The 24,841-nt window shown below is 37.8% G+C and overlaps 1 protein-coding gene across 4 annotated transcripts in view; it reads left to right on the top strand.

Annotated features, from left to right (window-relative positions):
* Positions 1–24,841, top strand: part of LRBA (LPS responsive beige-like anchor protein) — a 558,089-nt gene that overhangs the window by 338,284 nt on the left and 194,964 nt on the right. For all 4 annotated transcript variants that reach the window (XM_073341330.2, XM_073341331.2, XM_073341329.2 and 1 more), the window contains 2 exons: positions 17,919–18,036; positions 21,928–22,030. In XM_073341330.2, the coding sequence (XP_073197431.2) occupies positions 17,919–18,036; positions 21,928–22,030 (221 nt within the window). The remainder of the gene's footprint in view (positions 1–17,918; positions 18,037–21,927; positions 22,031–24,841) is intronic.

Genomic DNA, 24,841 nt, shown 5'->3' with positions numbered 1-24,841 from the left:
CATTATCCTTTAAAGCACAAAACCCCTGTAGAATACAAGAAAAGAAGATTCAAATATGCATTCTGGTAAATGAGTTAGTGCTTGGCTGTATGATGTATATGATCATGACTCTGTCAATGCCATTTTGGGGTAATTGTGTAATTAGGGGTCTGGCAGGTAAAAGACATTGCTGTGCTACCTCTGTGTCACTTATTATTTAAATAACACCTCTGTGCTTAGCACTGTACAAGATGGTCTTGTCACCCTATGGAATTTAGTCTAAATGGCAGTTTCTCATCAGTAGGAAACTATGCAACTGTATAGAAGTGGATGAGTTGAAGAAAGACTGAGGTAGTCATTTGGTGCACTTGCATTTGGTGCAACTCTGGAGGCCAAAGTTCAAACTTTACCTTAGGTTACAGGTGAAGTGAATTTGGTGATTTCAGGCTATTTGTCTGCATCCTAAAACTGCTCCAGAATCTGCCCAATTGACCTTTTAGAAGGGGCCAGGCCTGGGTTATCAAGAATGTGCTACCTCTGTGTCACTTATTATTTAAATAACACCTCTGTGCTTAGCACTGTACAAGATGGTCTTGTCACCCTATGGAATTTAGTCTAAACAGATGATCTAAGTCTGACACAAACCACACTGGGAGTCTTGGAGACAGGCTATGTTTTAGCCCTATTTTAAAAAATAAATAATGGCAAGCTGATTAGCATTTTTTAACTCGTATGATTTAGCATTTTTAACCCACCAGTTTTTTTAACCCTTCACTACACTTGTCTAGCCAATCATGGCCCCTGCCCTTTGAAACTAGACTGCACAATAGTTGGCTAGTCTTGGCCATCAGAAATTCCTCTGAGTGGTCATGGGCAAAGATTTAAGGATTTATGCATAGAGCAATGATTGGTAACATTCTTGTTAGGTCCATTTCCCCTTTCCTGCCCCCTGTGGTTTTGCTGCTTTGGAACACAGAGTTGGGAAACAAGTGTGGGGCCATTACTGTTCATTTGAAAATTAAAGTTAAATCTTTACTATTTGTTTTTAACAAGAGACCAGTGTTACTTTCCTGACTCACTCCCAAGGCTGGAAAATATTTTAATTTACTTTGTATTTACATTAAAACATGGCATGTTTGTAAAATTGGGAAGCGTGGCTATCTGCTTTTGGAAATTCTCTTCACATACTCAAAGTAAATGAGTTTAAAACCATTCCCCACTCTCCCCTCCACCCCCAAAATACAGTCTTCTAAAAGAATCCAAGAAAATTGTTTAAAGTTCTAACAAAATGAATTCCAGTAATATACACAGAGTTTCCTGAAGGGAGGGGAATAAAGCAGTGATTGCTGCGAGCAGAAGCACCGAAATGCCAAAAATGGCTGACACAAAAAGGGTTTCACTACATAGTTTGCAAATACTGATTATCATTTCATGTTGACTAGTTGCCGGTAAATGTGCAGAAGGAACAGTGCTTTGGTGCTTTTGTCAGTTTCATCAAAGTGATTTTGTCAGCACTGGAGCAGAACCCTTGCCACATCAGTTTGAGTGCTCATTAGGCAGCCGATTTGTCTGAACCCTCATTAAATTGATGAACTCATTTACTTATGGGTGATGACATGTTATATTATACAGGGATGTGGTTAGAGATTAGAATCAAGACTTAAGTGCTTACTATTCTCTTGTTCATATATTCCTGCAATATATTGTCACATCAGAGTTCTGTAGCATCACTAGTTTACTTCAAAAAAGCATAAAATGAGCCAAATGAGTTAAATTTGTACAGTATAAACTTAAATTTTTTAATTTTTTTTTAAAGTTTAGGAAACTTTAGCCAGCAGTTTAAAGGATTTTTAGGATTTTATCCTGCTTTCTCTTATTCCCAATTTATATCAGATTTGTACAATTTTCACAAAACTAGACTCTGTCATGAGGTATGTAAATGGCTCTTTTATTTACATCTTATTAAGGCAGATGTTCAAGAAATAGAAAGCATCTTGAAGATCTCTCAGTTATGAGACTCATTTAAAAATAGGTGTGAAACCTTTCAAAACAGAAGATGCCTAAACGGAGCGACTTTACTTGTACCATTCTAGAAAGTGAGCAGACTGAAAAAATTACATCATTTCAGGTGATGTTTAGGATCTGTTTTAGTTACCATAATCCTCAGATTACATCTTGTGATAATTGGGCAACTTTCACTTAGGTGCCTTAATATGGATTTAGAAATCTAAATTTTAACCTTAAGCACCTATATCTGAAAATTTTTGGCTTTGATAGCTATTAATGTTCTGTTAAATTCAGTAGCTTTGCAATGAGTATATGGCAATTGCATGTACTGGGTTTGGAGCAGGTTGGTTTGTTTTTAAATCAGGATCCCATATTACACAGGGCGAACCAAGAAAGTGAAAATGTAGCTGTTGACACTTTCAGGTATGTTCATCAAGATGATGTCCCATAACTCTTGAGTGGCAGAATTATTGACTTCAAAGGGAGTAGCACTTGCTTATGCCAGGGCTGAATGTGGTTGCGTGGTACATACAGAGAAGTGTCAAGATGCTCGATATTCTAAGAAACACAACATTTATGGGGCAGGTACATTTTTATAAGGAAGATTTACTTAAATTGCATACATACCTGTGTTCAACATGAAAAGTAGGTAGTATTCTATGTCCATGTATAAAATCTATAATAATCATCAGTATTACAAGCATTTATTATGGTAGTAAACTATACCTAACTCCCTCCTTCATTGAAGGGAGAATTATGGTCAGAATTTGATCACCCGAAGCCACACAGAAGATGTGTAGTTAGAACCCTTAAGATTATTGAGAAAGGAAAATAATACTGGGGAACATATCTTTATAGAACAGTAGCAGTAATAGCCTTCTTAAATGATTGTGGCTATATTTGTTTAAAAGTACACAAGTTTTACCTGAAGTCCTATGCTTTTCACAGTTCATTGAGTTAATGGCCAAAGCATGAGTAAACACAGGGTGAAATCCTGCCCCACCGAAGTCCATCGGAGTTTTGCCACTGACTTAAATAGTGCCGGGATTGCACTCATTTTTTTACTGTAAGAAACAATCAGTAATTAACAATGTCTTTCCAGCATGCATCCTTAGAATGTGGTTATTTTTGAGGATCCATAGTCCAGTTTAGTTGGATAAAGATGAATCATTGTTCATAAAGATGAGAAAAAAGTTTATGAAGAAAGTTTCCAGACTGTTGCTGGAAATTACATAATTGCCAGACCCTTTTTAGGATCACAGTTTTTTTGCAAAGTGGAATTAGCGCACTGTTAATTACTTCAAACTACAAATTAGTGACTGAAGTATTAATATATTGTGCTGCTGAATTTTCCAATATCCACCTATTCCCCCTTTTCAGTTGGTGTGACAGTTATGGACCGCTTCTCTAATGGGGCTTGCATTTGAAGATAAGCCTGCATGTAAACAAATTAACTTTTCTTAAATGGAGAGCAATTTCATCTGCAATAATGTACCAATTCATAAATTACCACAAGCATAATTTAAAAAAAAAATAAGATAATGACCCATTGTATAACACTTACTATTAGGCAGACTAGATGTCTCCGTGTTCTGGGAGATAAGGCTCTAGTATTATTATGCCCTAATAAAATGAGTTAATGTTTTAGTATCAGAGATAAAAGGACAGTTGGATATGTTTAATAACCAAACTGAGAAACACTTAATTTTAGTTGTCTGTAGCAATATAACACAAATTCCGTGGTAAAACAAATTGCACTTTTGGAATATACTTTAATGTGCATTCGACAAAGGAGAAAATGAGGTGATTGAAGTTCAATTTGTAGAATGTTATTAACCATTTCTGCATGACTAGATGAGTAAAAGGATAATGGATGAGGGTTTTATTATTGCCTTTCTGCTAAAATGAAGTGGTATAAAAGATAAGGTGATGAGATTAATGAACATAAGGAAAAGGAGTAATCAATCAAACTCCAACAGGGAGATGAGATGACAGTACTTAAGACTTGCAAACACATGTTTAAAACAAAGTGGACTCTATCAACATGGGCATTCTGTTTGGGTTTAACACTGAAAAGCAGATAGTTGCCATCTTTAGATGTTTTACTGCTGTCAGTGGGTTCCTTAGCTACAACAGTCTACGTCAGTGTTTGAGAGTTCTAAAAGCTAACATTCATACTTGCTGAAATTAATTGCTTTTTCACCATTTAATTATATTGTATTTTAAAATCCATAAATATCATTAAATCAATCAGAAATGCAAAATTTGCCAGCCAGAGATAATGTTATATCAATCAGTCAATCAGTGGCTGAAGAACTTAGAAAGGAGTGTCTGAACACATGTTAATGATACTATTTGTACTAGATACTGAAGTTGTATTACTTTACCACACTGAAAAATCCCAACCAATCAAAACAGGTAGTCCTTGAATACTGCTGGAAGAAGGGACTAATCTCTTTGTCCCTTAATCTTCATCGAGTCGTCAACAATGAGGGCTTCTGTGACAGCCACCAAACTGACTGCCCTCACTATCCCCTGCAGCCTCATTTCCACTGCACAACATCTTGTGCCAGAGATACTGATATCTTCATAGGTAAAGTCTGAAAAGTTTATAGTTGTGAACTTGTTCCTAACCCGTGCAGGGAATGATATGCTCCTCTCCCAGAAATGAGGTAGTGTTTCACTCCTCTTCCAGGTGCCATAAATACATAAACTACCTGTATATCCTGTACTTCAAACTTAAGAACAGAAGAATGGCCATTCTGGGACTGAATGCCTCCGATGAAGTGAGCTGTAGCTCACGAAAGCTTATGCTCAAATAAATTTGGTAGTCTCTAAGGTGCCACAAGTACTCCTTTTCTTTTTGCGGATACAGACTAACACAGCTGCTACTCTGAAACCTGTCATTCTGGGACAGGTTTCCGAGTAGCAGCCGTGTTAGTCTGTATCCACAAAAAGAACAGGAGTACTTGTGGCACCTTAAGCCCTTGAGGAATTCCACCGTGATTTCAACAATTTCCATCCCACCATCAACCTCACCCTAGACCAATCCACACAAGTGGTCCATTTCCTACTGACTGCTATACTAACCCACATGCCTTCAGCTTCCATCCAGGACACACCACACGATCCATTGTCTACAGCCAAGCTCTAAGATACAACCACCTTTGCTTCAGTCCCTCAGACAGAGACTAACATCTACAAGATCTCTTTCAAGCATTCTTAAAACTACACTACCCACCTGCTGAAGTGAAAAAACAGCTTGACCGAGTCAGAAGAGTATCCAGAAGTCACCTACTACAGGACAGGCTCAACAAAAAAAATAACAGAATGCCACTAGCTGTCACCTTCAGCCCCCAACTAAAACCTCTCCAGCGCATCATCAAACATCTACAACCTATCTTGAAAAATGATCCCTCACTCTCACAGATCTTGAGAGACAGACCAGTCCTCACTTACAGACAGCCTCCCAACCTGAAGCAAATACTCTCTAGCAACCACACACCACACAACAAAAACACTAACCCAGGAACCTATCCTTGCAATAAAGCCCAATGCCAACTTTGTCCACATATTTATTCAAGTGACACCATCATAGGACCTAATCACATTAGCCGGGCCATCAGGGGCTCGTTCACCTGCACATCTACCAATGTAATATATGCCGTCATGTACCAGCAGTGCCCGACTGCCATGTACATTGGCCAAACCGGACAGTCTCTACGCAAAAGAATAAATGGACACAAATCTGATATCAGGAGTCATAACATTCAAAAACCGGTAGGAGAACACTTCAGTCTGTCTGGCCACTTCATAAAAGACTTAAGGGTGGCAATTTTGCAACAGAAAAGCTTCAAGAACAGACTCCAAGGGGAAACTGCTGAGCTTGAATTAATATGCAAACTAGATACCATTAACTTGGGTTTGAATAGAGACTGGGAGTGGCTGGGTCATTACACATATTGAATCTATTTCCTTAAGTATCCTCACACCTTCTCTTGTCAACTGTCTAAAAGGGCCATCTTGATTATCACTACAAAAGTTTTTTTCTCCTGCTGATAATAGCTCATCTTAATTAGCCTCTTACAACTTCTACTTTCCCTGTACGTATATATATATCTTCTTACTATATGTTCCATTCTATGCATCCAATGAAGTGGGCTGTAGCCCACGAAAACTTATGCTCTAAAAAATTTGTTAGTTTCTAAGTGCCACAAGTACTCCCATTCTGGGACAGATCATCTAGCCCAGTATCCTGTCTTCTGCAGTTGCTGGTACCAGATGCTTCAGAGGGAATGAACAGAATAGAGCAATTATCAAATGATCCATCCCCTGCCCTCCAGTCCCAGCTTCTGGCAGTTAGAGGCTTAGGGATACCCAGAGCATGGGGTTGCATCCCTGACCATGTTGGCTATCCTTTATGAACTTCTCTTATTCTTTTTTGATCCCAGTTATACTTTTGGCCTTCATTACACCCCCTGGCAACAAGTTCCACAGGTTGACTGTGTGTTGTGTGAAGATATACTTCCTTGTTTGTTTTAAAATCTGCTGCCTATTAATTTCATTGGGTGACCCTTGGTTCTTATATTATGTGAAACACTTCCCTATTCACTTCTTCCACACCGGTCACAATTTTATAGACCTCTATCATATCTCCCCTTAGTTGTCTGTTTTCCTTAGCTGAACAGTCCCGGTCTTTTTAATCTCTCCTTATATGAAAGTTTTCCGGTACACCTAATCATTTTTGTTACCCTTCTCTGTGCATTTTCCAATTCTAATATATAGTTTTTGAGATAGGGTGACCAGAATTGCACTCAGGATTCAAGTTATGGATTTAGCAAGTGGCATTATGATATTTTTTGTCTTATTATCTATCACTTTCCTAATGGTTCCTGACACTTAGTGTACAGATCTGTTCAGAGAAGTCTCCATGATGGCTCCAAGATCTCTCTTTTGAGCAGTAACATCTGATTTAGACCCCATCATTTTGTATATATAGTTGGGATTATGTTTTCCAGTGTGCATTACTTTGCATTCATCAACTCTGAATTTCATCTGACATTTTGTTGCCCAGTCAACTTGTCATGGAAGGAAATATCCTTATTATTTGAAATGACAAGAGATCACAGGTACTTAGGCGCCTTGTGGAACTTCACCCATACTTCAGTCCCAGCCTACCCCTGCATATTTGGGTCTCCAGATTCACTCTCTCATGTACACCCTATATCTTCCCAGTCTGCCACTGGACCCCAGTGCCAATTGTGCAAAATTGTACAGCAGTTTTGTGATGTGGAGAAATATACACAAGAAACCAAGATCCCAATTCTGCCGTACTGGTAGATGCAAAAGTACTCCTTGTGCAGAATTGAAATGACTTGCATGGTATTCTGTGTTGTTGCAGGCAAAGCCAAATTAAAGCAATCTGAGCCCTTTGATACACCATGAGATTGTCTATAGCTGATAGCCCCAATCCTGATGCCCTGTCCCTTACCTAGAATGGCAGTGACGGAAAGGTTTCTCCTTTCTCAGAGGTGCAGGGGCAACATGAGGTCTCCTTGTCTCTCTCAAGAGTTGCAACTGGCCCCCCTTTGTTTTTGGGCTTCCAGTGGTAGCAGACCCTTCTTACCCTCCAAGAGACAGGAGTGGTAATAAGGAGGCACCTCAGTACTTTCTCTGGCAGGCAGGCTGTATCTTCTTGGGTTGGTGGGCTGATCCCTCTACCCACTCTCTTTGTGTATACAGAATCCTTTGTTGGGGCCATGTAGGTGGCTTCTATTGCCCTCCCCCTGATTTCAAGCAGTCAGTCTCTGACTTAACCTCCCATTGAAATTCATAGGGCAGTTCATAACTTCAGAATTGTTTTTTAAGGCTGTCAGCAGTCCAAGGTAGACATTGTTACGCTTGAGTCACATTTTCAGACTCTCTTTTTTTCCAATCGCTTGGAAGACTGAAAGATGTGATTATCCCCTCATCATGTAACTCCAGAAGCTCTAGGCACAAGCCTATAGTGTCTGGGCATTAAACAGCCCGGGGAGCAAGGGTCTGCATTAGGACATCTGGTTGAAGAATCAAGGCCTATTACATTTATTTTACATCCTACAAAGGTGAAAGCCAGCAGCTGTTATATTAACCCACTGCTCCATATTGCCCTTAATTCTCTATGATTCTGTGAGATGTTTATTTTTAATATATCAAATTATTTAAGTGAATGATCCTAAAAGGAAAGCTGCTGAGCTCCTATAATGATGGGCCATAGTGAAAAACCTTAAGGTTGATAGATGTGGTCAGTTCTCTTGCTCCAGAAATATATCTACTCTTGCAGGACGTGTGATTCTTACTCAGTTCATGTATATTTGGTATCTGTGTTTCTTTAGTGACCGTAGGCACTGTATCTGGCCCCTGGTCTGGTCTCTATATGCTGCTTTGGTGGAGCTGTAAATGAGCCACCAGGGTTTGGGGAGGAGAACTTCAAATGCCTGAGCAATGTAAGGCAACATAGATAGCACTGTGTTTTCTCCCACTCTCTACAAGCCCTGGGGACAGGAAAAGAGTTAGGAGGTGTGGAATTAGTTGTAGTTCTTGATGTTACAGAGATTCTGGGCTACAGAGCAGCTCACAGCCAACCCAGACAAGATAAGACACAGAATCCAAGCACAGTAATCATGGCATAAGGATTCTTTTTCTCCTGCCCACCCCGCCCCACCAACCCCATCCACATGATGAGTGATGAATCATATATGGTGAGACATCACCTGTACCACCTGCATTGTCTAACTTCTCTGCTTCAAGCATTTGATGCAAAGAACTTAAGGAATTACTACTACCTAGGGATAAAGTGTACCTGAAGAGCCTTAACAGATGCATCCTGTCTCATAACCCAAGAAAGAGGGGACATTTGGTGGAAATGAAATTTGGCGCTTTCAGAACTGATAAAAGGAAATACTTTTCCCACACAAAGTGTATTTAGCCTGGAACTAATTATCCTGTGAAATCACTGAGGCCAAGAACTTAGTAAGGTTCAAAAAAGAATTGGGCATTTATATGTATTGCAAGAATATCCAGAGTTGTTATAATTAAATGTAATGATTTTGGAAGTGCTATAATACTTCAGAGCTTAAGCGAGTCTCTAACTGTTACTATTAGAGAGACCAAGTTGAGATTTAATGTGAGGGGCAGATTATCCCACATTTGCTACTACAGGGATCTTACACCTTCCTCTGAAGCAACTGGTACTAGCCACTGTTGGAGAGAAGGATACTGGACTGGATGTATCTTGGATCTGGGCCAGTAAGGGAATTCCTATGTTCCTCCTACATTAATATAATCTTGTTTGTTCATGTGCATGAGCACGCTCTCTCTCTCCTCCCTTTCCCCTCTCTTATGTCTATACAATAAGATTACAGGATTGTAACTCTCTGTGCCTCACTTGGAAGCCTAGAATATTAGTTGAGTCAGCGTGAAGCATGGAGACAGCTACAGGCAGGGTTGAGAGCTCTTGTTTCAGCATATCACCAGGTTCAGTCATCACTGGGATTTAGTCTGTTACTGGCAGATTTTTAAGTTCTCAGCCATTTTCGACTTTTTTATATTTTACGAATTACACCGGTACGACAGCGTAGGCCTCCACCTCATGTGTATGTAGATCTATAAACAAACGTTTTTCTGTGTATCTGAATCCATACATGATCATACATTTGTTCAGCTTTGGTTTTAAACATGTTTTTTCCCCTAAAGAAACAATGGTTCCTATTTTAATGTGGCAGTATCAACTGAGATCACCCAATACATTCATTTAAATACAGTTTATTCCCATTAACTATTGATTGTGTATTAAGAGATGTGTTTTAGTTAGTCTTTTTGCAGTCCTTTTAGTTTATTGCATATGTGAAGGTGGTGTAACTAATATTGTGAAAGCCGTGACAAGAACTGAAGGGAAACTTTGTTAAAGCTACATATAGTCACCATTCTTCTTCCCTGTGTATGTCGGCTAGAGATATAGTCTGAGTGGACAGACAGAAGGTCCGGTTGGGAATATCATAGTTGGTGTAGTGTGTTTTTTTTTTCCTGATGACCCGAAAGCATTGCTGCAATTTTTTTGCTGGTGACGTACAGAAATGTGTTGTAGATAAGACAAATATCATTGTGTCTGAGGCAAAGACGGAGATTGCCTAGAGAACTATTTGTCCAACATAACATCCTAGAGAGCAGGCAAGAATTTCTGATTTTTTTTTAATAAAAAATTAATTTAGTGCTTGTGGTAAGTGCTGCATTGACAGCTCTAGAGACTGAAGCCTTCTATCCATGGGGGTAGAAGCAGCACCTATTTTTCCACACCTCCTGCTAATGTTGAAGAGAGACCACCTTTTAAGGGTTGCACTTAGTTGTCTCAGTAGTAGTAAATTGTTAATTAGTACTTTGCAGCTTCAAAGTTTTTGACATCTGAGTCTGAGCCAAGTGGTGGTTGTAACTTTCACACATGTTCACCGGAAGCAGATTGAGACCACAGATTTGTTTCACATATGCCACCGAACAGCTGTTGGACAGCAGCAAGTTTGGTCACTACCAATCTTGGGCTGTCTTTAAATTGGTGATGTAGAAACTGAGTGACAGGGAGCCAGTGAAAATGGAGACAGAAATTAGTATCTTTTGGCTAAGTGGCTGTAACTGTATTAAGCCTTTTATTTAAAATTTGGTACTGTTAATTCCTAAAGGCAACTTGGTCTGGCAGTAGTAAAAGGTGGAAGGCTGTAGCCATGCCAAGTAGTTATTGACCTTCTCTACCCTTCGATGTGCAAACCCTACTAATGCTCAAGTGGCACTCTGGCACATTCACTGGGGCTTTCTAAACCAAGGCCTCACGCTGGTCTTATAAGAATTTAGGGCTCCCTGAAAATCCAACTCCCTTTCTTCTTGAAGGAGCCGGATGTCTAATCTGCAACAAAGAGTTGTTACTCCAAGTCCTGACCCGGCACGGATGGGAGAACCAACTAAAACTTTGATTAATTCTCTTGTTGCTGAGAGAAATCAAACATCTTTTTCCTAGGACAAATTGTCTTAACTGTTATACCCTGCTAGCATCCAGACCTCATCCTATATTAAGATATATATGTTGAGCATTTTGTCTCCCCATATCCAAAAGGTGTACACCATCTCGATTAAGATGAAGAGACCATGGCACTCATAGATAATTACCTGGTTCTTCATTCTCTTGCCCCAGCTGAAAAGTAAAGTCTTCATGTACCAGTCTGTATCCGTTGTCTTAGTAACCGCCACTGCTCTGCTGAGAAAAGTTTGAACTGAAGGCTCTGTGTCCCATTAACAGTCACATGAAGCAGCCAATCCCTGTTTTGTTTTTTCATATCAACCTCTTCTGCCAATGGCAAGGAGTTTTACCCACTGGTCCTGCTCACTACAGACCAGCTAGGGTATGGGTCACTTATAGCCTAAAGGAATAATTCTTTACACCAGCTACTGGGTGCAGAGGAGGAGATAGGATATTGGGTGCTGACATCTGTACTAAATTTGAGGCCAACTGAGGAGCCATTGTGAGGTGCTTCAGGCCAGGAGCACCCCACTGACCTTAAGAAAAGGTTATGAATAAAATTTTCCTGTTCTAATTTTAAACACAAACAATCAAACCTATGGGTAGGTCCTGTTCATTGGGTTCCTTTCTGCTCTTAATGAAGGAACCTCTTTAGACACTCGGACCTGCATTAATTTTTCTTTTTGAGAGGGATTCAATCTCAGTAAATTCAGCTGAGTATTTCGCTACCATTTTTGAAGGCTTAAAGGTGTTTTCCACCACATCAAGCACACGTCAGCCTCTGGCAGCATATGACTTATTTATTTTTAAAGAAAGGGTTTTTATTTGTATATCCTTTACTATGCAAATTCTTCTAAATATGAGCAGGATTAGGAATAAAATCCTAACTAAGCACTCTGAATTAGTTACAGGCCAGGGGCTTTGAGGTGCATCAGGCCAGAACAAATATTATTTATTATATAGGAATTTCAGTTTGCTGTAAATCTGTACTAGCAGCTTAAAATCAAATAGTTTTACACATCTAAAACAACATCTATTTGCCGATCCATACTTCATGTATCAAAGAGTGTTCTGTGAAAATATCAATATCATTGGTTAATATAAATGAAATTAATTTTTAAAGCTCGGCTAAAGGTTGACATCTGAAAAATTGCATTACTTTGCAGAAGAGAAATTTCTGTCTTCTAGTAAAATTTCAGGTCATAAGGGCAAGTAATTTTCACAATCTTCAATGGGAACCAGTGAAATATGAACTTCATTGTCACCTAGCCCCAAAGCGATAAGATAAAATGAGCTGATACATCATTTGCTGTGGTTTTATCATCTCCTCCAGTAATTGGAAGAGAAAACATGAGAGGTTTTTTTCCCCAAACCCTCCACCACCCACAGCCAGGCTTAAACCATTTTAGTCTGATCGATACAAAGGTCACAGAGCATTTATTTATTTATTTTTAATTCTTTATGCTGGCTAAAACTGCCAAGTGGAACATTAAAGTAATGAATATGTTTAATTGAATTTGTCACCCATGAAAATTTGGAATAGAATGGTATTTCAGACTGTAGTGGGGGTAGAGGGGAGACTGCTAGAATGAAGAATTCAGCAACTGCTTGAGTAAATATTTAACAATTGATTAAAATCAACCATTTTCTTACTACTTACCCCCCATATGATTTGTTTTCTGTTTTGTTCTGGCAGTGTGTTGAATGAAACATCTAAAATGATGCCAATAAGCCCTGTGATGTTTAATAACAGTTATGCATTCTTAAATTATCATTAACATTTTTTTTTTTGGTATTAGGTCAGCTGTATTTGGACTTTATTAAGCAAGAAGCACAGTAAGACTTTGTTTTAGTAACAAATCCTATATAACGATAAGCTACAATTATATGGCTTACTGGTGTACAAGTAGTGTAAATAGAGCATATGTGAAAATGCAGAATTTAATATTGTTAACACAGCTTAAATACTGTGATCGAGAGCCAGTTACACAGAAAATCATACATCAGTTTTTGTAAAAATCTAGCTGCTTGTAAGCTCATGACTTTCTATACAAACTTGACATAAAAAGATTAAGGTTACTATAACCATCATACTTTGGTTTGTCAGAGCAATAATTTACTATAGGTTGTCTTTTGATTGAAAACGAATAAACAGAAATGCAAACATATGTCTTTATTCTGAATGCACACAATATATGGCTATTTTAGGAATGGGTTTCAAATAGACATTTCATTTTGGAGTACAAAATATAAAAATATGAGGCAGCTGTTGAAATCAGTTATTTGGTTTTTATTTTACTTGTGGTACTTAAGCTGCCTTGCACATAAAAATGATGTAATTATTCAATTACTGTTTCAGTTCTATAACCCATTTGCAGACTTAATTACCTCTAGAGTATTCACATTTTCAAGATCAATAATACTTTATTCTAAAACTGAGTATACAATAGTCGATTGATTTGCTTAAAATTTAAAATAAAATGTTGTTCTTCTAGCCTTTAATAAAAGATTTTTTTATTATGGAGTATAATAGTAATCTTTAAAATTGTAACCATTTAATATGACCCCATGTTTTAATATAACATGGAGAGATACTGTTGTTGGACTGCTATGATGATCATCATCTATACTATAATGACTGGTATGGAGAAAGTAAATAAGGAAGTGTTATTTACTCCTTCTCATAACTTAAGAACTAGGGGTCACCAAATGAAATTAATAGGCAGCAGGTTTAAAACAAACAAAAGGAAGTATTTCTTCACACAATGCACAGTCAGCCTGTGGAAGTCCTTGCCAGAGGATATTGTGAAGGCCAAGATTATAACAGGGTTCAAAAAAAGAAATAGATAAATTCATGGAGGATAGGTCCATCAATGGCTATTAGCCAGGATGGGCAGGGATGGTGTCCCTAGCCTCTGTTTGCCAGAAGTGGAAATGGGCGACAGGGAGTGGATCACTTGATGATTACCTATTCTGTTCATTCCCTCTGAGGCACCTGGCATTGGCCACTGTTGGAAGATAGGATATTGGGCTAGATGGTCTGACCTAGTATGGCCATTCTTATGTTCTTAATCTTTTAAGCAGTTATTGGGGGCAGGGAGGGGTGGAAGCTAGTTTTACGGCTTTTTGTGTTCACGTTGCAAGATGACAGAACAATGTAGGGGCAGCCACTTTACTGCTGTGAAACTTGCACATATAGATTCAATTGTAATTACAAAATCAGAGCCTAAAATGTAAATTCAAGTCAGGGGCTAATTGCCCGTTATTCTTCTGTCTTTGGTTTCTCTGGTAGTGTCCTGCACCCATGCAGAATATCATTGACTTCAGTAGGGCTGTGCAAAGGTGCACCCAAATTGATATGATTTCAGGATCAGGGCCTCAGTCTATATTGTTTGACATGACTTGAGGGTATTGTACTGAGGTGAACATAAACTGGTGGTGTTTATCATAGTCATGCTGTTTGTTTACATTGTATCCCTAAAGCCTATATATGGATCAGCTTGCACAGGATGTTTTTGTAACCATGGAATTTTAGAGTAATCCATCATTTAGCATAAGCGTTTTTAACTTGTCATTTAAGTTGTGTACTCTTCCTTTAATGTCTGATAAAAATATATTTATTGCCTATTCAGTCTGTTTTGAAACTCTAATGCGTTAAAGACATTAAAGGGTAAAATCCTAGAAATAGTTCTCCATTTCTTTTCTTGAGGTGGGAGATTATATCATTTGTGAGATTAAATTAGAATACACAGTCACATTAGCCTCTCTTTGTTTTAGAAGTAGTTACTCCAAAATTATTGGCAATGAATGAAAAACCTTAGAACCAGTAATAGTCGTCTTTTAAACTTAGGTTATTGTGCAACATTAAAGAAACTTTCTTTACATTAACAAAATGCTATATTATCTGGCATATGAGTGAAAGAGATATGTTGTTTTTTTAAGGGAAACTGTCTTTAATTTTCAAAAGTTATAATTATAAAATTAAAAATTTCAAAGAAAGTAAGACAGATGAAACATTTTTGCTCCCTTTTTAATAGACTACAAATTCTGACTTTTTATTTTTTTATATTTGCTTTACTGATTTCTGTAAATACTTCATATTTCTGAAATGTGAGTTATTGGTAAAATCAAATGTTCTGAGGCTGGAAATGATTGAACCAAGGAAGGGTCCTGGTTTTCATAAGACATATGTAGTAACAAACATTGAAGAAGAGTGTGTTCTCTGTATCTTTCAAACTACTAGAGTTGGTGTGATGACTGCAGAGCAATGGTAATGATGCAGTTTCCATAGCAACTGGTTCATTGGAGGGCTAGACCTTTGTCTAGGGTGCTGTCAGTATGTGTGGAGTTTCAGAGAACAGAAAGTCCCAAAGAAGGTCTGCTTCCACCTAATCCAGTTTTAATTGAACTCCAGAGACTTTGAAGTGAAGCTACAGACCAGGCAGATAGTATTCCAACAAGAAATGAAGGTCTTGCTCAGCTAGGCCTCAGCTGCTTCTCGCTCCTGATAACTATTTGTAATGAATAAAGAATTGTTACAGAGGTGCCTCGTAATGTATCTGTAGTTGAATCTGAGTTTTTATTATAAACTTTCTGGCATAGGATTCAATAGCTTTGTCATGACTGTGAAAAGACATTAATATAAAGTATCTCTGACGCTTGTAAGTTAGCTTTTTAAATCCATTTTTTTTCATCGTTAGGTGTATTGGAAACTTTCCCATTTGATGGTTTAATTGTACACATGTTGTCATAAGTGACTCCAGTTGGGGGAAAAAAGAGTATTTAGCCTTTTAATGTGATTGAATTGTTTAGATTTCTGTTTTAACTCATAGTATCTGAGTAATTGATGTTTGACTCTAAAATATGTGTGCATACAGCAATGCTGCTTGTCATAATTATTTTTACTTTTCTTGCTTAAGCAATTTTGTGAATTGCTACCTCTGTTGGCCCCTCCTAAATATGATCTCTGAAGACATAGGTCTCGATTTGAAAATATTATTGGAAGTTTCATCTGAGTAAAGTAAAAGAGATCTTTGCCTTCGCAAGGTTTTCAGGATTGACTGCTTTGCCTCCTCAACCAATGCTACTTTTTTGTCATACTTTCTCATTGGTACTTGTTATACATGTAATGGAACAAAGCCTTACATGGTGTTCCCTGGGAACACAGCATTGTCAGTTAGCTGGGAGAGGTGAAGAAAAGGGTTAACATGGTCCCAAGTCTGCTATATCTCCAATTTCAGAAATGGTTTGGAACCATTACCGATCACCGTTACCTTTCATGTGCCTCTCAAGAATTTGATTTAAAAATAACAATTTTGGGGGATTTTTTCATTGTGAGCTGAGGGGAGGCTGGTTGAAGAGGAAACATCAGGAGACATTGTACCTTGCAAGTTCTGTGCTTCTGAGCTGTTGCTTATTAGTTTGTTTGTTTTTGTGTGCCTGTCTTGTATTTTGTTAGGTTGTAAACTCTTCAGGGCAGATACTGTGTTATGTGCTATGTTTGTATACAATGGTTGGGGTCTCTAGACACTGCTGGAATATAAATAATAATAATAATACTTGCACACATACATATGTATCCAGGTAGGTGGCCAAATTCTGTCCTTACGTGCTCACCGAAGACCGCTAATTTCATTAGACATTTTGCTCATATTTTTGCATTGAATTTGGCTTAACACTTTTAAATATTTGCAGAGGGTCTTAAAAAGTGATTTTAACATAATATATTGCGTAAGCAGAGTTGTGGTGGCACCAACTACCAGCCTTAAATTTACCTTCCTTGCTTTAGTGCATTTAAGTCCGACATAATTGTGTTAATTGAAATTATTCTGACAAATCTAAATTCAGTTTTTCTTGTTGCTTATGCTTTGTTAAACTGGGTCAGAGAAGTGCCAGTCTTGTTGTCCCTTAACACCTTCATAATTAAGCTTTGAAATGAAAAGGCAAAACTGGTGCAGCAAAGAAACAAAGTGGTTGAGGACTAAAGATAGGATTAGTTTGAATTGTGAAGGCTGACTAAGCATCTGTGTCTGTCAGCTGGGATGACAGGAATTGTAACAAGTTACTTTGACAACCGCTTACTCCATAGAGAGATTATGCCGAGTTCATTTGCAGGTTTGTGTTTAACCTTAGCTGACAAAATGATACTTAACCTCTTATACAGTGAACCTTTATACTTCCAGAATGAATGAATATTACCTTAACGATAAACATAAGGAACAATTTTTAAGGTCATTTTTAAAAAAAAAGGTATTTTTTCTTGTTTATATGTTACAACACTAAAATAAAATGTAGTTCAATCCAATGTCAAAAGTGAATGCCCTCCATAAAAATTACTATTTTTGTCATTTAATCCTGAAATGTAACATATTTCATACAATTTCTAACAATTGCTTGGCTAGGAAAAAACACATCAAAAATTTGATCTTGAAAAACAATAAGGGCAGATTTTCAGAAGTGCTCGGCACCCACTATTGATGCCAGACATTTCAAAGAGCGTGGCTCCCATTTAGGCACCTAAATGAAGTGGCCAGTTTTTCATTGGGAGCTGTTGGTTACTGAGCACTTTGGAAAGGCTGGCCTCTAACATACTAATTACAAAAAGTCTGATCGTTGCATAAATCATCTTTTAAATCAGTTGCATAAATATAGTTCTCATATTTTACAAATTTGAAAGTGCATTATTGATGTAGTGATTGAATTAAGGTTTTGTTTTAGTTTACTCTTAAATATTACTGGAGTTGCAGATTTAACTATTTTTAGAATCTCCACATTTCCTGGATCAAATGTACTTTTGGAAAAAATGTGATGGTGTCTACATTGATAGTTTGTTTATAATGTAATGTCCTGTCTGCTTCTGAATACTTATTGGCCCTTTTTATTTTATTAGATTCTGGCTTATACAGAGGGACTCCATGGAAAATGGCTGTTCACAGAGATTCGGTCAATTTTTTCCCGACGCTATCTCCTGCAAAATACAGCATTGGAGATCTTCATGGCAAACAGAGGTAGCAAGGGATTGGAATGGAGGGATGAAGAATTTTGGTTTGACAATATGTGTTTCTATTTCACTTTTTGTTGCCTAGAATTTGCTGCTGTTTTTGTTTAATGGATATAGGCTGTGTCTTTGATTTAAAAAAATGAAATTATATGTACAAAAATGCTTCAGATTTCAAGGATAACTTTTTCCTGTATAAAGTTTTCCAGAGAGAAGTCTTGTGGGTAAAACATCATAACTCACTTTTTTTTCAATTAAGTTTTTTGCTTCTATTTACAGTCCAAATGCTGAGTTGGCACTTTCTGTACACTTACTTTGCTTAAAGCATGTCTGTGTTCTCATCTGTTGTACTAAAACAGACTATTATTTTCCTGTGGTAGGAAAACAGTTGCTGGTTATGCAGTATTAAGGACAAGGGAATATAAGAACTGCAGTACTAAATGAGACCAGTGGCCAATATTGTCTGACATCCTGTCTTTGTCAGTGGTCAATTCCAGGTGTTTTCAAAGAAATCCCAGAATAGACAATTATGGAATAATCTGCCAGATTTAAATGTCTTAAATAAAAACAAATAATATGTTCAGTGAAACTCTGGATATTCTTCTCATGTATACAAAAATATCTAATCCTTTGCTAAATCCTACCAAGCTCATGGCCTCAATGACAGTTGTGGCAATCCGATTCACAGGTTAATTATTCATTGTGTAAAAACCCAAATCCTTTTATCAGTTTTAAATTTGTTTTTTGCGTGTCTCCTTATCCTTCTGTTATGAGGGAGGGTAAACAGTAGTACGTGATTGAATTTTTCTAAGCTAGTCATTATTTTGTATGCCTCTTTTATGTCCGTTTAATTCATCCCCTCTGTGAAGTCAATAGTTCCAGCTTTTCAGCCTCTTTTCATAAAGAGAACTCTTGATTCCTCTAATCATTTTCATCACCAGTCTCTGACACCCTCTCCTCATTTTCAGCTCCCTTTTTTGAGATGGGGTGACTAGAACTGAATACAGATGAAATATATACACCGGACCCTCTCTAGAACACGGGATTTGGGATCCAGGCGCGGTACTGCGTTAACGCGGGGACTGTGTTATAGCAGGGACTGTGTTAAAATGAATCGCAATTAAAGTAATTAAATTTGGGATCCATGGGTGCGACCGTGTTATGTGCAAATTTGTGCTATATAGACATGTGTTCTAGTGAGGGTCCGGTGTAACTGATTCTTCATGTCTTAACATTTTTTTCTATTGAAACTGTCACTATGCATTGAGCACAGGGTTTGACTGAATTGTCCACAGTGATATCCTGATTTTTATCCTGAGTAATTTTGAATCCAGCAATATTCAACCAAAGAAAAATCATCTCTTAGTGTGTGACCAAACCTAGTCACGTGGGTGACACATTTGGTTTTCATATGCTGCATTTGAATGCTGATTTCAAATCTGGTTTTGCTCTTATAAAGGGACAGTCATACCTACCTGTGCAAAGTGCATTGAAACAGTAGTTTAGTAGACAAGTAAGATTTCCTCAAGACTTCTGCCAATTATACTACCATTTCTGATGCCTTGTACCAGAAGTACTCAACTTTTTCCAAACGAAATACTCCACCTTTCCATTCTCCCTTATTTCTCTGTGCTCCTCTCCACCAATCTAGCCATTACTAGAGTTGAGTGAAATTTTTTGTGCAAATCTATTTTTTTGGCCAAAAAATGCAGATGCAGTTCAACCAAAACAATTTGCTAATCTTGATGTATTTCAATGAGTTGTTTAGGTTGAATTAAAAAAAGAAATTGGAAATGTCAGAATGGTTCATTTTGTCTTTCTGACATGAAAATGGTTTGACCTTTCTGTTTTAGAATTTCATTGTTTTATCTGAAAGCCCTATTTTTGTTTGTGATTGATTCTGTATTTTTCATAAACATAAAAAAAAAGTTTAGAAACCCTCAAAAACAAAAGAAAACATTTAGTCAGACTAAAGGTTTTGTTTATCCCAAAGCAAAATTATTTTTAGCTTTGACATTTTTCTGGAAAAAGGGATTTTTTTTTTCCCATTTTGGGTCAACCCAAAGCAAACTTTTGTTTGTTTATTTTGGCCACCAAACCAAAAATTTGATTATTCACACAGCCATGATCCTGATCCTGTTTAGCAATATGGGAAGAGTAAGGTAGGTAATCAGTCACCACCCCAACACCTAATGAGGAGTCACAACCTCCAGGCTGAGAATCCCATACTTAAAGCTGTTTCACAATCATTTTACAGTATCTGTAGTATCAGCTATAAATTGTGCAGCTGACTTTCAGAAATCTTAACACTTTGTGGGTCCTGCATAGTTCAAGGATTTAGTACTAGAATATGGAGCTTTACATCTCAAAGTCAGCAGTATGAATCTATCCATGTGCCGTGCCATACCATATGATGGCGATTTGATCTATGTGAAATAAGTTGGTCTGTCCAATTCCTGGCAACCTTGCATTCACCTCACAAAAATTACCATCACACAGGTGGAAACATTTTTGGTATTCTAAGCAGACAGGTAAAGAAATAAATTTTGGAGACTGATCTATACTGTCTGACACCTAGAGGTGTAGTTCCTTAAGGTCAGATAATGAGGATCTAGGACCTATGAGGCATCTTCCTATCCCCTAGCTGTGTGGCCTTAGAAGGAAACTGCAGGGAGTCGTCAGCCAGAGACTGAAACTGATAGAACAACTACAGAAACATTTTAAGTAAAGACCATGGGACACTGATGATGTCAACAGATGGCATTCTGTAGGTTTCACTCTCGACATTCTCTCCCCTCTGCTGTTTGGCTGTTTACTCCAACTCCTCTCATCCACTTACTCCTCATGTCCTCTCTCCCTTCTTTTGTCTTTCTGTTTGGCTAGTCCCATTCTAACAGAAACCCACCTAAATTATTTAAATAACAAAAAATATTTGTGGCACTCACATGATGTTATATGATGCTATATCATTTCCCCCTACCCTCTATCTGATTTTTTTTTAATTTAGATTAAGATTTGATTAAGTTCTTTGAAACAGGGACTCTGTCTGATTCAGTGTGTAAAAGGTGCCTGGCACAATGGAACCTGCTTTCGGTTGGCCTCTTGGTGCTACCTTAAGATATAATAATACATTAGTATGGATTGCTGCCTTGTTCATGTAGTTGGTTTGGGCCAGAGCTGCTTTTTTCCTCCAAGTCCTTTTTGGATCTAAATTGAGCATATGCAAAATGCTTTGCTGGATTGGGGCTATAAATGGGACTCCATGTGGGCATAAATGTCCACCTCTGATGATCTCATTACAGGATCACATAGTTTTTAATTTTTATTTCCATGTGATATCTCAGAAAAGAAGAATTCAATTTCCTGATGAAGGTTTTCCTGAGGAGGTTTAAAAAAAAAAAAAGAATGAATGTCTGTTGAAAATCTTTAAATATTTCTTTGGTAATTCCACTTAAGTGGAAAATTAGCTTAAAAAAATAAAAATTCCCAGCAAAAGTCACAGTTGTGTATGATGCACTTACTATACAAACTGTGTATGCTTTTTCTTTTTCCAAGCTGAATCTGGAAATAGAGATGAATAAATATCACTTCAATTATATTCAAATAAAAAATTGCTATAGGTAATGTATGTTCTTATTAGCATGTTAATGCTAATAAGACAGCATGTGCTGAAACTTCTGCTAGTGTTTACAACTAGAAGTAGCTCTAAAAATGCAGTTTTAAAAGTTAAAAAGAAATAACTCATGATGTATAAAAAAATTTGACTTACAGTATATTATGGGAAAAGATATTTAATGCTGTATCTTATACTCATGAATTCAACATTGTTTTATTGGGCCAGGAAGCCTACTGTAAATGACAGAAAACAATGTCATGTTCTAACTGTTCTGTTTGTTCACAGTTGCTGTTATGTTCAACTTCCCAGACGCAGCAACAGTAAAAAAGGTGGTTAATTGTCTACCACGTGTTGGCATTGGCACTAGCTTTGGGCTACCACAGACCAGGTATTTTACTATGAAAGATATAAGCTACAGTATGATTTTTCTTAATTATCTTCCTTTTTTTAACTAAATGGTTTAAAAACACAAAACAACCCACCTGCTGTACACAGTTTTTTCAGTTTAGTTGTACTGGAGAATTTCAAAGGCAGAGCGGAGCTCATCTTTATTATATAATCATATGACCAGAGAGAATGAGTTTTGAGGGCTTTGGATTTCTGTCACATTATGGAGAAAGTTGCCCTCTCACTGGCTAAGACACAGTCACTTTCCCTTTATGCTTGTCAGCTCTGTGAAATGTAGGAATCTGCTTGGAGGATTGATTAGCTTTTGTGGCAGTTTTCAATTATGTTAGGTTGACTGAGACATCCTTCAACTCTCCACGACACCTCAGCCTAGCTGAAAATGGCAGTTTCTCATCAGTAGGAAACTATGCAACTGTATAGAAGTGGATGAGTTGAAGAAAGACTGAGGTAGTCATTTGGTGCACTTGCATTTGGTGCAACTCTGGAGGCCAAAGTTCCAACTTTACCTTAGATTACAGGTGAAGTGAATTTGGTGATTTCAGGCTATTTGTCTGCATCCTAAAACTGCTCCAGAATCTGCCCAATTGACCTTTTAGAAGGGGCTAGGCCTGGGTTATCAAGAATGTTCTGAATGAAACGAAGGGGCACGATCCCTTGTCCATTCAATTAAATGGGAATTGGATTAGGTCCCAAGTAAGTGGTTCCATCATCTGCTTACAGGTGTATTTAGTCATAATCAGTTATTTTACTCCATCACTTTCAATGAGTAAACTTTAGAAAAAAAAAAAGTCTTTCTAAGAATTTTCTTAAGAAATGGCAATATTGAATTAATTGTATCACTGTTCTTTCTTCAAAGTTAGGAATGCTGTAGTTTTGTTTTGTTTCATGTATGAATGGGACGAAATGAAGTGGTGATAAATATTTTGGACATGGTTTTCACAGTGATAAGAAAAGGTCCTCCAGTCTCTTAAATCTGATCTGTAACAGTAACAACTGTTATACAGTCATGCTTTAAGGAAAATTAGGAATTAAATTATGATATTTCATTAAGAATTTGGTTTTTACTGCTTGAAAAATTGAATGTAATGTGTCCACTTTAAAGGTACAATTAGTGCATATGCAGTTGTAATTTAATGTAATACTTTTACTATAACAATATTGATAAAATATAAATTGTTAATAGTTTATCAGTAGCACAAATAAATACGTGAGCCACAGTTATTCTGTTTAACGGGTACTGGAAAAGGCTAATTCTAGATACTTCTTAAATAATGTACTGCTGGAGTTCGCAGATGTTTTTATTATGAATAGAATAATCTTATGGAATTTCGGGATCAACCCTTCTCTGCTTGATTTATAATTTCCAGGGAATAGTTTTCTATTCTTTCTCAAACTTCAAGAAATCTGGCATCAAACTCCAATAGTTTAATTGCTTGAGTTATTTATGGCTAAATCCCCAAAGTTGCTCAGCATTTAAATCTCAAGAGAGTGGATTTTATAATAAAAGTCCTTTCTTCATCTGATTGTTGTCTTTTGTTCTCAAGGCACTTAGAAACAGACACCAAAAGATGGCTTTATTCTAAGGTGAATTTTTAAAATGCCATATAATAATTTTCTTATTTAATAATCTACCACCTCTATAAATCATGTAGATGTAACACATTTCAACCTCTTGGATTGGTTGAGCTTGCACAACTATAGAGGTTTGTGTTTAACATTCACAAGAATTCAGATCATGGCACATGAAAATATCCAGCTGTCAAATGATTTTTAGTCCTTTGTTCTCTTTAGGTTATAAAACCATGAAAATAAACTTCAGAAATCTCCAAAATAGCAACTGGACCTTCACCAGACAAATCTAACATAGCACTTTAACCATTAAGATAAAACATGCCTACAGTTACATGTTGTTGCATTTTTCAATGTAAATTACATCTGATTTAAGGTCTGTTTTCATTATAGAGAGAATTGCCTTGCAAATGTAAGCGGGGGAATGGTCTCACTATTGTGGGGAACTTTCCTGGCTTCTGCACTACCCCAGGGAGGTGTGCTAGCGAAAGGATCTGAGTCCTCGCTCCCACTTCCTTTACCAAGAGCCTTCCCTGCCCTCGAGGACTCCCCTTCCACTCTCCTGTCTGGCAGAGTCCTTGTAACCCAACAAGGCTGGGCCCAAGATTCCTGGGGGGGCTTGACCCCCAACCTTGCTGTGGTCACCTAAGATGGGGCTAGGGTGTCCCCACTCCAGGATACTCTCTCTGCACTGGACACTTCCCTGACCCACTGATCATTACATATGATTTAAATCAAATACAATTTTATTTAATCAACAATTAGTTTAAAAAGGAATAAGGAAAAATGTGAAAGGTTAAAGGAAAACACATCACCCCGCTCTGTGGCAGGGAACATTACAAACAGTGTCTCTGAAATGTCAGGGCAGTTCACAGTCTGTTCCTTGTAGGTCCCAGGCCTCCTCCTCAGGCCCTGGCTGTGCTGCAGGGGTGCTGCGGGTTGGACACTTGCTCCAGTGGTGGCCACATGCTCTCAGTTTCTAAGTGGCAGGACCCTTCTTCCCAATGTCACCCCCACCCTGTTGGGGTTATGATCCCCCTCCAAGCCTGGCCTCCAGAGCCTCTTGGCTGAGGCGTCTCCCTGTGCTGGGCCCACTGCCCAGGGTCCCCCCTCACTCTTTCCAGCTGCTCACCGCACCCGGCTCCGGACTGCTCCAGCCCCAGCTCCACTACTCTGTCTCAGCATTGCTGCTGCTCTGCGTCCAGCTCCCTGTGCTGCTTCG

The sequence above is a fragment of the Lepidochelys kempii genome, chromosome 4 (assembly GCF_965140285.1).
Source record: "Lepidochelys kempii isolate rLepKem1 chromosome 4, rLepKem1.hap1, whole genome shotgun sequence".
In the NCBI taxonomy this organism is placed as follows: domain Eukaryota; kingdom Metazoa; phylum Chordata; order Testudines; family Cheloniidae; genus Lepidochelys; species Lepidochelys kempii.
This window is presented reverse-complemented; position numbering and strand designations above follow the sequence as displayed.